This window comes from Phalangium opilio, unplaced genomic scaffold (assembly GCF_054372755.1).
Source record: "Phalangium opilio isolate 3A_F unplaced genomic scaffold, DU_Popi_V2 ptg000091l_1, whole genome shotgun sequence".
NCBI classification, from domain to species: Eukaryota; Metazoa; Arthropoda; class Arachnida; order Opiliones; family Phalangiidae; genus Phalangium; species Phalangium opilio.
The window spans coordinates 850816-863897 of record NW_028324196.1 but is presented as its reverse complement, the minus strand read 5'-3'; the positions used below and the strand labels follow the sequence as shown (position 1 = coordinate 863897).

Here is a 13082-nt window from a genome sequence, read left to right as displayed (position 1 = left end):
AGAATTAGCCCCCAGTCATGTTGTCTTGAAATAGGGTACCATCCTAATAGAAAAACCTGTCTAATGATTAAGAAGTATGCATCAGCAGATTTCTTTAACAAAATTTTTAGATTAACTGCTTACTAATTCAAATTAAACTGGAATATCAGTAGTTTTCTTGTTTCTAAATGCTTCCCTCGTTGGGGGGCCTTGACTCCTCTATTTGTGCATGAACGCTTTAGAAATCCAGCGTTCATGATTTGTGAAAAAATCATTTGCAGTGTTGGCTATCTTACAACCTACTGTTGATCAGGTTGTTTAAACTTACTGTTTATGTTGTAGTTTAATCCGGAACGTTGTTATCTAGTAGTTCGATCAAGCGTTGATGTAGAAGCATATTAGCAGATCTCTTTTTCTAGGACCTGATGAAGCTTAAATGGTAGTCTTTCTCAACGTTCCCAAGCCTTATCTATGGGTGTCTTTCTCAAGGATCCCAAGCTTTATTTGGGTGTCTTTCTCAAGGATCCCAAGCCTTATTTGGGTGTCTTTCTCAAGGATCCCAAGCCTTATTTGGGTGTCTTTCTCAAAAATCCCAAGCCTTATATGGGTGTTTTTCTCAAGGATCCCAAGCCTTATATGGGTGTCTTTCTCAAGGATCCCAAGCCTTATATGGGTGTCTTTCTCAAGGATCCCAAGCCTTATATTGGTGTCTTTCTCAAAGATACCAAGCCATATATATGGGTGTTTTTCTCAAAGATCCCAAGCCATATATATGGGTGTTTTTCTCAAAGATCCCAAGCCATATATATGGGTGTCTTTCTCAAGGATCCGAAGCCATATATATGGGTGTCTTTCTCAAGGATCCCAAGTTAACCATTTAACTTGTCGTTGCAGTTTCATCTGCATACGACAGATCAAGTTGTTCAAACTTAACTACGGTTGATTTATTAGCATGTATGTGGACTTCTTTTAAAGAATCCCAAATCTATTATGGGTGTCTTTCTCAAGGATCCCAAGCCTTATATGGGTGTCTTTCTCAAGGATCCCAAGCCTTATATGGGTGTCTTTCTCAAGGATCCCAAGCCTTATATTGGTGTCTTTCTCAAAGATCCCAAGCCATATATATGGGGGTTTTTCTCAAAGATCCCAAGCCATATATATGGGCGTCTTTCTCAAAGATCTTAAGCCACATATATATGGGCGTCTTTCTCATAGATCTTAAGCCACATATATATGGGCGTCTTTCTCATAGATCCCAAGCCATATATATGGGTGTCTTTCTCAAGGATCCCAAGGTAACCATTTAACTTGTCGTTGCAGTTTCATCTGCATACGGCAGATCAAGTTGTTCAAACTTAACTACGGTTGATTTATTAGCATGTATGTGGACTTTTAAAGAATCCCAAATCTATTATGGGTGTCTTTCTCAAGAATCCCAAGCCTTATATGGGTGTCATTGTCAAGGATCCCAAGCCTTATATGGGTGTCTTTCTCAAGGATCCCAAGCCCACCATTGACTTTGTAGTTGTGAATTCATTTGGATAGCATAGATCTTGAAGTTTCTTCTAAAAAATGTGTTGGACTGTTAATCTTGTAGTTTGACCCATATCACTGATGATCATGTAGTTTCATCAAGATGACTATTGACCTTGTAGTTTCATCAAGATCACTGTTGACCTTATAGTTTCAACAAGATCAGTGTTGACTTTGTAGTTTCATCAAGATTACTGTTGAACTTGTAGTTTCATCAAGATTACTGTTGACCTTGTAGTTTCATCAGATCATATTCTTTCATGTCATAGCTTCTGGGTTATTTCAAATGTAAACATATTCCTTTATGATAAGAATAGTAACATTCTCGATAACTAGCGCTGAAAAGGGTGGAAAATTTTTCATCAGCAAATGCCAAATCAAGTTGAGTACCACCATCAGTTGATTGCTTCAAGCTGAGACCTTGTAAAAGTTGAAACCCATTATCAGAGAAGAAATCAACTAGTTTCTGAGATTCAAGAGACGATGTCTCAAGAAGGTTAATGTTGAAGTCGCCAACAATGACGCTGGGAATATCTTCATCATAATAGTCCGCCACACATTTTCCAATACCATATATTATGTCTCGAATGTTGCAATGTGGTGAACAGTAAAGTGCTAGGACAGAAAGGCATAAATCGCCTAACATTCCAGAAAACCACAAGCATTCAATATGACAGGTTCTTGACGGTTCGGCAGTGTACCGACGGATCCTGGTGTGAGTTACATTTTCTTTGATGTAAGCTGATACTCCATATGGTTTTCGTCGAGACTCAAGAGGAAGTCGAATACCATTTAGCTCAGAAAATCCAGGGATTTTAAAATTGTCAGCCTCTTTGGCCCAGGTTTCCACTAGAAATACCATATCTGATTCCATTAGTTTGAGATATGAGATGACATCCGGTAAATGGCAATTTAAAGACTGTACGTTATGTACATAAATAGATATTCTTTTACCCAAAATAGATAGAATCAATGGACAATCTTTTCGAAGTCGCTCCATCTCTAAGGCAACAGCGTCTTTACTTTTAACCACTGGTTTAGGCGCTGTGAACTTTCCCACGATGAACAAACCGTTTGAAGTTTTGGCTCTACTACAGGCAACGTATAATTGAGACCTTTTAATACTTCTCTTTTGACCGAGATGAACAACTACTTCGGAGTATGTGTCTCCTTGACTCTTGTGTACCGTAATAGCTTCGGCAATTACTAGAGGATACTGCTTTCTTGATACGTAGATGTTTTTCTGTCCTGATCGTCTGGTGAAACTTCTAACGATCTTCTCAATAGGCGTCCATAATTCGTTAATGTTATTGGCTGCCATTAATCCTTGAAACTGCGCTCTAGTCTCTTTTCCAGTCTTTTCATCATTAAATTCGATCCAAACTCGAACAGGGACCTGTTCACCTTTTCGATTTTGACTATACTGTATTTTTCGTAATCTTCCAGTTGCACCATTTACTAGGCCATCGGCAGTGTTCAAATTGTTGGTGATCATGTACCTGATACCAACCATTAGACTTAATTCTCTTGGTAAACCGCTGGTTTCTTGGGTTTTCAAGGTTTTTACTGCTTCAAGAATTCTTGTTTTGATTTCATTGCTAGCGTCACCCGTAGCCGAGTCAAATGCAACTGAGCATACCTTTTCAGCATTCTGTGAACATAGCTTTAATTCATTAAACGCATATTCTTCATCATTTGTTGCAAACAAATGAAGGGATTCCAGAGGCAGAGGTCTTGAAATAGATGTTTCCAGGCTTCGAAACAAATCGATGTCGGCGGGTGTCATCTCTCCCATGGACATTCGATTTAAAGCCATAGCGAATATTTTGTCATCTTTTTGTCTCATAATTTCGTCAAGCTCATACAGCTTAAATTCTTCCCACAGTGGACTTCCAATTAGCGCCGCATAGGGGTTATTCTTCTCCTTTAAGGGCATGAATGTGTAATTATCCCCAACAGGTGGTAATTGGTTGTAGTCTCCCACGAGAATAACTGAAATACCACCAAAATGCTTTGAAGATCCGAATATTTGTTGGGCTCTTACATTAATATAATTGAAGATTTTGGCTCCACACATAGATATTTCATCTATTATCAGAAGTTTCAGGCCTAAAAGAGAACACCTTTTTCTGTTCAAAGTGTCATTGTCCAAAGGGTTCATCTTGCCGGAAAATTGATTAGTTGGCAAGTTAAAGGCAGAGTGAAGAGTGACACCATCAATATTAAAAGCCGCTTTACCGGTGAACGCTGTTCTTAAAACGGATAATCGTGATGGATCAGCACCAGGCCTGTTCTTTTCATGTCTGGATACGGCCTCAAAAATGGCTTGAATCAAGAGACTTTTTCCAACACCAGCACCCCCTGTAATGAGAATCCTCAAAGGTTCTTCTCGAGATGTTTTGAAATGATTAAGCACGTAGTAAAAATCTCTCGCTGCTTCAAGTTAAGTTTTCGAAGCATGCTGTAATATTCTTCATGGTTCACCAGAGTAATTGTTGGAGTGAAATCGGCAGTGCTTGTCTGTTGAATATCAGAAGTTATGTCACAAACAGCTTCTTGAAGAGAGTTGACATAATATTGTGGATCATCCAAAGTGAAACTTCTGTCACGTTCGTTTTGATGTTCAATCATAGGTTGAATATTTTGAACTTCATTTGTATGTTGGTTTTCTCTTACTTCTTGAATCATTTGGTCCAGATCCAAATCATCAATTTCACTTATAAATTCCCTTCTAGCTTGAGATATTTCCAGCTTATGGGCTTCATAGATTTCTCCAACGTTAGCTTCTAGTAATTCGGTTTCCTCACAACGCCAAGGTAAAAATAACATCAGTTCCATTCGACAGTAATTTTTGAGATCTTTTACCATACTGTACTTTTTGAATCTGATTACTTTGGCCTGCATCCTTTTCCTGACGTATCCTGAAGAATCTTTCAGCTCAAGAGACGTTTCCACAGAAGTCGTTTCAATTTCTTGGTCTTCATCTTCGTTCAAATTTTGGGTTCTTCTATTGCGTTTGGTTCGGGAAAACTCATACCATGAGGCGAAAGCGGCTAGACTGAGATTTTCCAGTTCATCCGGTCTCGCAACGTAGTGCTCGATGATGCCATCAGAAAAAACGTCAGTACTATCATCGGGCAATAATTCCAATTCAGATGGCCTTTTCAGAATGTGCACCCTCTCTTCTGGTGGTGAAGTGTTTATGAAAACGTGAGCACGACTGCTCCGACAAATTGGTATGGAAAGAAGTATGTAGCAGCATTCTTGGGCGCTAATTTCTTCACAATGAATGAATTTATTAGCAATAACCTTTAATCTCTCTTTTATACCACTGCCTTTATTTTTTGCGTCTTTGATAGCTTCTCTGAGAAGCATTGACATACCCTTTTGGGCTTTACCAATGTAGGAAACGATATACATGAGAGAGGCGTACGGGTCTAAGACGTATTGGAGATCCATATTAGCGTTCCATAACTCCAAAATCTTCTTGTTGTATGGATTGATTCTAATTTCTTTTGGTGATCTTTTAAGAAGTACAGTGCACCTTCTAATTGGATAAGTTACAGCTGCAATATATTCCTCTTCCGTCACGCTCAGAGTTTCCAAAAATTCTTCAAATGTTTCCGGTGCAGTTTCAACACACAATTTCTCGATAGCATTTCGCACCAATTTGCTTAAGGCTTCAACCTCTTCAACGTTTTCGATTTCATCACGTTTAGAAGGGTCGTAAATAATGGTTCTTCCCATTGGAGGAAAAGGTATTCCAAAACGACACGATGACTGTCCACTATCATTCTTCTTACGACAGGTTTTGGAATGCTTGTGGGTTTGCAGCTTGACCAAGTTGTTCCATTTTTCACTTCCATCCCCCTTCGAGCAAGTAATGTTGGAATCAATGAATATGATAACCTCTTCCAGATTGGAGTTATCGGTTCTCAATTGTGGAGCGTTTTTATTCCAGAGGAGAATATGAGCGTGTGGTGATCCCCTCATTTGGAACTCAATTCTAATATAGTAATCATCAATGGTACCAATCGGTGACTCCTTGCTTCGTAGAAACTTGAAAAATTCTCTCAGACGATAATCAAAATATATGCTGCAGGTGACAGGGTCCTCGTTGATAAGCTTAGCTCTCTCCATAAATCCCAAGGTTTTGACATATTCTTTCGCAGTGTCTCGCGGGTGTCCGGCAATGACGCACAAGGACTCCAAAAGCTCTTCCCATTTCGACTCAGCCGCACTCAAAGTGAGGAACCACGAAGGATTACCAAGTTGACGAACCATAGCCAAAAGATCTTTCTCACGTTGTTGTAAATAGCCAGGGGAAGATCTGACGCTTTCTAAAACTTTGTAACCATCATCGTGTTTCACCAAGGAATCCAAACTTCCAGGTGCTGTTAATGCTCCCGCTGTGTATGGTTGGCCGGCTTTGGACTTTGTTTTTCTCATGCAAATATTAGTAGCGCTTCGTAGTTTTGACGATACTAATTTAACATAGGAATAACATATTTTCGGAATATTCGAAGCACAGCGCCTGTCGCTGCATCTGAACTCCCATTTTATTTGTTGTGTGTATGTTGCCTTCGGTGGTAGCATCAAGGTTTGGCCAGCGTAAATTTGCGGGAAAGAAAGGTATTCAGAGTCTTCATCATAAAGAATAGATTGTGGTCTCTGCCCTTCTCCAGGCGCATAAGCAATACTTTCAATCTGAGGTGTAATTAGATCTTCAGAAGAAAGCAAAAGGGTATCTCTGTTGCCATTATTTAATGGAGTTTCTTCATCAATTTCGTCCCATTCCTCGTCGCTGTCAAGTACTTGTTGAGGTTCTGCTACAGCATTCTCTCGTAGATCTCTACCAATAGAGGGTGTGTTGCTTGCTACAATTGACATGTCTTCTTCATTTGATACGAAATCTATGCTATTTGATTGGCTGAATTCCAAAGCCACGTCATCTGGAACTGTAACTTCATGTTTTAAATATAGCGGAGTTGTTATTAGGAACTTTAAGGCATCCATAATTTTTCTGGGACGAACGGTTTCAAACATATAGTGGTGTTGATATTCCTTCTTCCTCATGAGTTTAATTTGAACAACTTGAGTGTCACTGGGACTTCTGGGTAGAATTGAAACTGAAGAGTCGATTGAAACGGGTACATTTACGACATTACCGCGAATGCCTCTTTGCTGATCAACTCCTAGTTTTCTTATCTGCATAAATGGTAATCGAGGAGATATCATTCTATACTCCAGTTCCGTTAGATTTTTCAACTCTGAAGGTAATTCGGGAAAAATGTAGCCATTTTCTTTAGAGAGTGGTGGTACTTTCTTTCGAGAAATACAGCTGTGGCAAGAACTACACAACAAAATATGCGACGGTAGCACGTTTTGACGTATTCCTTCAACCGCTAAGTATTTAGCTGAGTCTATTCTTTTAACAGAAGTAAGGAAAAATAGTCCAGAACAGCATTCGCATACATGATCTGGACCATCCAATATATTTTGGAGATAGGTATTTTCATAATATTGTGGATCTTGTTTTCCAAAGGTTCTTCTTTCATGATCTCTTATAAGCTCCCTCTGGACAGAACCTTCACGTCTAATTTGCCTTCTAGAGTTGTCTCTCTGTAATTCAGATTCAGCGTAGAACGGATCTTGACGCCTAATTTGTCTTGTACGATTGTCTCTCTGGATTTCACTTTGTATATAATTGGAATCTAGACGTCTATTCTGTCTCGACAAATTATCTCTTTGATTTTCAGCTTGAGCATAGGCTTCATTTCCCCTTCTTAATTTTTTAGACCTTCTATCTCTCTCCAACTTAGACGGAATAGTACTATTTGTGGGGCCATGGCTAGTTGAAGGGCCATAAAAAATTGGGGGACCTTGGCTAGTTGAAGGGCCATAAAAAATTGGGGGCCCTTGGTTTGTTGAAGGGCCATGAAAAATTGGGGGCCCTTGGTTTGTTGAAGGGCCATGAAAAATTGGGGGCCCTTGGCTTGTTGAAGGGCCATAAAAAATTGGGGGCCCTTGGCTTGTTGAAGGGCCATAAAAAATTGGGGGCCCTTGGCTTGTTGAAGGGCCATAAAAAATTGGGGGCCCTTGACTTGTTGAAGGGCCATAAAAAATTGGGGGCCCTTGACTTGTTGAAGGGCCATAAAAAATTGGGGGCCCTTGACTTGTTGAAGGGCCATAAAAAATTGGGGGCCCTTGACTTGTTGAAGGGCCATAAAAAATTGGGGGCCCTTGACTTGTTGAAGGGCCATCAAATATTGGGGGACCTTGGCTTGTTGCAGAGCCATCAAAAATTGGCGGACCTTGGCTTGTTGCAGAGCCATCAAAAATTGGCGGACCTTGGCTAGTTGAAAAGCCATCAATTATTGGGGGACCTTGGCTAGTTGAAGAGCCATCAATTATTGGGGGACCTTGGCTAGTTGAAGAGCCATCAATTATTGGGGGACCTTGGCTAGTTGAAGAGCCATCAATTATTGGGGGACCTTGGCTAGTTGAAGAGCCATCAAATATTGGGGGACCTTGGAATGTTGAGCAGTCCTGGTGCTTTGAAAGGTTTGTTAAAGGACTATCGAATGTAGAGTTGTTATTTTTTTTCTTTTTTTCAGCATACATTTGTCGGCGACGTGCATTTTCTTTTTCTTTATATTCTGAATTCTGGCGTAATCTCCTCATTCTTTCTTTCGGTGATTCTTTGTCATTTGAAGCCATTTTATAACTCTGTTTAGTTCAACTTATCAAAATACACTATAATGTTTGAGGAATAACTTATTTCGTTAGTGTTATTATTATAAATGTACAGAAATAGATAGGATAGTTTAAAATAAAAATTTAGAAGATAGTGATCTTGCTTGGATCAAAAAATTATTTAAAGTGAATAGGCTTAACAATGTTGAATTGCGATAGTTTATAATAATTTACAACCTAGTAAAATAAAGTAAAGGGAAACGTAAAATTTAGAGAATGAAAAATTAAAAACGTTATAGTTTAGCAAGTGCTGCAAGCAGTTAGCAACTTTAACGCAAGTGCTGCAAGCAGTTAGCAACTTTAACGCTGTACAGTACAAGGCTTAATAATATAAGAAGTTTGAGAACAACTGGGAACTGGCCCCGAGTTGTTTTACACTACAAGAGAATAATTAGATTAAAGATATAGCTAAAAAAACTACAATAAATGTGATCTTGCTTAGATCACCAAATAATACTTAGCTGCAATAATTATTATTTAAGTCTTCAAAGTAAATCATTCGGCGATATATGTTATGAAGTCAAGAAAGACTCAAGAGTCGATAACGTCACGTGACGTTCGCAGGTAAAAACCGCAGGCTGGGCAGAGAGAATTTAAAAGGGGAGTGGAAGGGGTGGTTTGGAATGTAGCGCAACGTCGTCTGCTAAACGTTATCTAGGCAGGTCGATTTCCGGTATGATGCGTTTGTAATAGATAGATTTTAGAACACGTGACCGGAAACTCGCCTACCCCAAAAAGCTCAACGCGACATCTTGTTTGGGCGTCATCACGTTTAATAGAGTCAAAGGGGGGGCCTTCCACTCCCCTTCTAATTTCTCTCTGGGCTGGGCCGGAAATAAGCACATTTTATTGGACATTGTCCAATAAAATTTTAAAATGCCCCATAATTTTATTAAAAACTTCCCGAAGTTTTGATAGCTTAACTATGAAAATGTGACACTATTTTTGCTCAATCCAGTGGACATAAAATTTATGTCATAAATTTTGAAGTCAAAGGGGACGTCACTGGATACATGTACCATAAATTTTTTTTCTTATTTCCGGCCCTGACCGCAGGTGCAGTGCACGAGTTTGAATTTCGGAAAAGCTAGACACTTATCTCACGAATCTTAGATCCTCCCCCAACAGAAAGCTCCCTATTTTGTAGATGGATACTATTTCCAATTTCAAATATTTATTATTTTATTTTAAAATCAAAACATTTGTGGAAGGTTTCTTGATGTCGGATGTGTGGCGCACTCCTGTAAGCCAAGCTACTGGGCGACAAAGTTTGGGGGAATAAGGGACTTGTCGGCGATGCTCTCCTAAAGGTGACGACTACCCCGTGTCCGCAGGCGGTGACTTACCCCATTTCCATCATCCGTCACCACCTGTACAAACCATAACTCCTTCCCTGTTTAATCACATACGACCGCTTCACTCACGGCCCTTCAGAGTGGGCCGCGTTGGGTCTCCCGCTCTAAAGTGCTCTAGTAGGCAGTGTGAAAAAAAGAAAAAAATATTTCTTGATGACGTAGTTTTAGTTCAAATGTTTTGAAAATTGATAACGAAAACGCATGGTCTTTGCCAAGTAGAGCAAACTCCAATTGATGCTAATAAAGATTTAAATCTCAATATTGAACAAATGATCAAATAGGCGCATGTCAGTCAATTTACAACCATGTCCAGCTTTTATTTAAAAACAAAAATCATTCAGCTTGAATTGAGTCAACATGTACCAAATCTTAGAGTCCTTTACATTTTAATAAAAACATGAATTAAGCATATTGAAAAATTGGGGGATTTCATAACTATACAGAAAAATTGGGGGGATTTCATAACTATACAGAAACATTAGGGGGATTTTCATAACTATATTGAAATATTGGGGGGTTTTCATAACTATATTGAAATATTGGGCGGTTTTCATAACTATATTGAAAAATTGGGAGATTTCTATTTTCATAACTATACAGAAAAATTGGGGATTTTCATAACTATATGGAAAAATTGGGGGGATTTTCATAACATTGGAAAATTGGGGGATTTTCATAACTATATTGAAAAATTGGGGGGATTTTCATAACTATATTGAAATATTGAAAAATTGGGGGGATTTTCATAACTATATTGAAATATTGAAAAATTGGGGGGATTTTCATAACTATATTGAAATATTGAAAAATTGGGGGGATTTTCATAACTATATTGAAAAATTGGGGGGGATTTTCATAACTATATTGAAAAATTGGGGGGATTTTCATAACTATATTGAAATATTGAAAAATTGGGGGGATTTTCATAACTATATTGAAATATTGAAAAATTGGGGGGATTTTCATAACTATATTGAAAAATTGGGGGGATTTTCATAACTATATGGAAAAATTGGGGGGATTTTCATAACTATATGGAAAAATTGGGGGGGATTTTCATAACTATATTGAAAAATTGGGGGGATTTTCATAACTATATTGAAAAATTGGGGGGATTTTCATAACTATATTGAAAAATTGGGGGATTTTCATAATTATACAGAAAAATTGGGAGATTTCTATTTTCATAACTATACAGACAAATTGGGGGGGTTTCAAACTGTCATGGAAAATTGGGGGATTTTCATAACTATATTGAAAAATTGGGGGGATTTTCATAACTATATTGAAAAATTGGGGGATTTTCATAACTATATTGAAATATTGAAAAATTGGGGGATTTTCATAACTATATTGAAAAATTGGGGGGATTTTCATAATTATACAGAAAAATTGGGGGATTTTCATAATTATACAGAAAAATTGGGAGATTTCTATTTTCATAACTATATGGAAAATTTGGGGGGATTTTCATAACTATATTGAAAAATTGGGGGATTTTCATAATTATACAGAAAAATTGGGAGATTTCTATTTTCATAACTAAACAGAAAAATTGGGGGGTTTTCATAACATTGAAATATATGGGGGGTTTTCATAACATTGAAATATATGGGGGGTTTTCATAACATTGAAATATATGGGGGGTTTTCATAACTATATTGAAATATTGGGGGGGTTTTCATAACTATATTGAAAAATTGGGAGATTTTCATAACTATTTTGGAAAATGGGGAAAAATATCACTATTGGTAAATTTCCTAGAGATGGAAGAAATATTTGTTTAGATAAAATATTTTTCATTAAAATTGTGGGACGTCGCATTTCAGACTTAAAGTTCAGATAAAGTACGTCTATATCACTTAAAAAGACTAGGTATTTTCGGCGCATTTCAGATATAAAGTTCAAATAAAGTACCTCTATATCACTTAAAAAGATGAAGTATTTTTGGCGCATTTCAGATTTACAGTTCACATAAAAGAACCTCTATATCACTTAAAAAGACTAGGTATTTTCAAAACAAGGCTTAAAGTAAACCACTCTAATCACCTGGCAAAAAATTGATACACGTTTCACTAATTCTTTGTTCTCAATAGTCTCTTATCACAACGTCTGTAGATATTTTTAGTTCACAGCTTAAAATAGTTGATGTTAACTAATTTAAGGAAGTCTTAAACTGTCAAAATTTGTTTAAAAGTTCTTAAGCATTGAGCGTTGGATTATTGTTTAAGCCTATGAATTCTTTTTTATCTGTGGCATTAGGAATTTCAACCTCATTTCATTTGTTTACTCTAGATTCACACACTCAGATTTTGAAGGTGATACATTAATGGTTTCAGGTGTCATTTTCGTAGTTTTCTCGACTTCCACAGACTTTAATTCTAGAGCTGATTTTTTTGATTGAGCATCAAAAACTATATCACACGTTTCACTACTATTCTTTAAATTCGCTCCACAACTTTCAGGAACAATTTCCAGGCTTGAAGTAGTTGGAGAAACCAGTGGTTTAGGTACTTCAGAAATGGACTTTTCAGGAACAATTTCCAGGCTCGAATTAGTTGGAGAAACCAGTGATTTAGGTACTTCAGAAATGAACTTTTCAGGAACAATTTCCAGACTCGAAGTAGTTGGAGAAAGTGATGTTTCAGGTACTTGAGAAATGATTAAATCAATTTCATCTTCAGAGTAGCAAGGAAGAATTTTGGAGCACACTCGTTTCGGTGTTGTTGAAGATGTCATAGATTGACACTCTGAATGCTGACGTTTTACTGGTGAAGCACAAACAGGACTTTGATTGCTTGGCTGGCGCCACAATGAATTATTTGGAGATCTTGTTGGTGACAAATATATTGGTCTAGGCGCAGGTCCATACCCTTTACGACTAAAAATTATTATATAAAATAAACTGTTCTGCCATATAATATGTCAGATTGTTGACTTACTCTTCTAAGTTTAAATTAAGGTAACAGCCCATTTTGATATTGTAAGCAGTATAAATCCGTCTGAGGTCCTTGCTCATGTTCCAAGAAAAATATATCGCGTGAATGGCAGACTTGTAATCAGCATATGCTGTGTTACCTCCAGTAGCGGCAATTACTCTCTCCAATACATACGGGTTCAACGAATTAATATACGCGAAAGCGCATATTTTCAAAATTTGGTCAGGAGACTCTGAATGTTTTAACATAATCCATCTCCTTATGTCTTCTGGCCACAAATTCTTTTTCCCTATAACAGCCTCCATTTCTAATAGTGGGTTTTTAAATATTTTTGGGCTAGTTGAAGTTGAGTCAGATGACGCCATTGATACCAATAACTGATATAAAACCAAATATAATTAATCAAAAATGTCTTGATTAGAATCAAGACCTAAAAAGTATCGATAAGACTGAGGTTATCACTTGTCTGAAGGATCAGATATTAATTTTTCTTTTTAATTGAAACTTAAATGCATGCTTA

At 37.5% G+C, this 13082-nt stretch overlaps 2 protein-coding genes across 2 annotated transcripts; both read right to left on the bottom strand.

Moving 5' to 3' along the window:
* Positions 1-2491: 2491 nt before the first annotated feature.
* Positions 2492-3448, bottom strand: LOC149644076 (uncharacterized). Its single transcript, XM_089850492.1, has 2 exons — positions 2666-3448; positions 2492-2603 (listed from the first exon to the last, which is right to left on the bottom strand). Exons 1-2 carry the CDS (start codon positions 3446-3448, stop codon positions 2601-2603), a joined length of 786 nt encoding a protein of 261 aa, XP_089706618.1. The 3' UTR covers positions 2492-2600.
* Positions 3449-11271: 7823 nt separating this feature from the next.
* Positions 11272-12867, bottom strand: LOC149644075 (uncharacterized). Its single transcript, XM_089850491.1, has 2 exons — positions 12566-12867; positions 11272-12504 (listed from the first exon to the last, which is right to left on the bottom strand). The coding sequence occupies exons 1-2, from the start codon at positions 12865-12867 to the stop codon at positions 11910-11912; spliced, it is 897 nt and encodes a 298-aa protein (XP_089706617.1). The 3' UTR covers positions 11272-11909.
* Between the last annotated feature and the right edge of the window lie 215 nt (positions 12868-13082).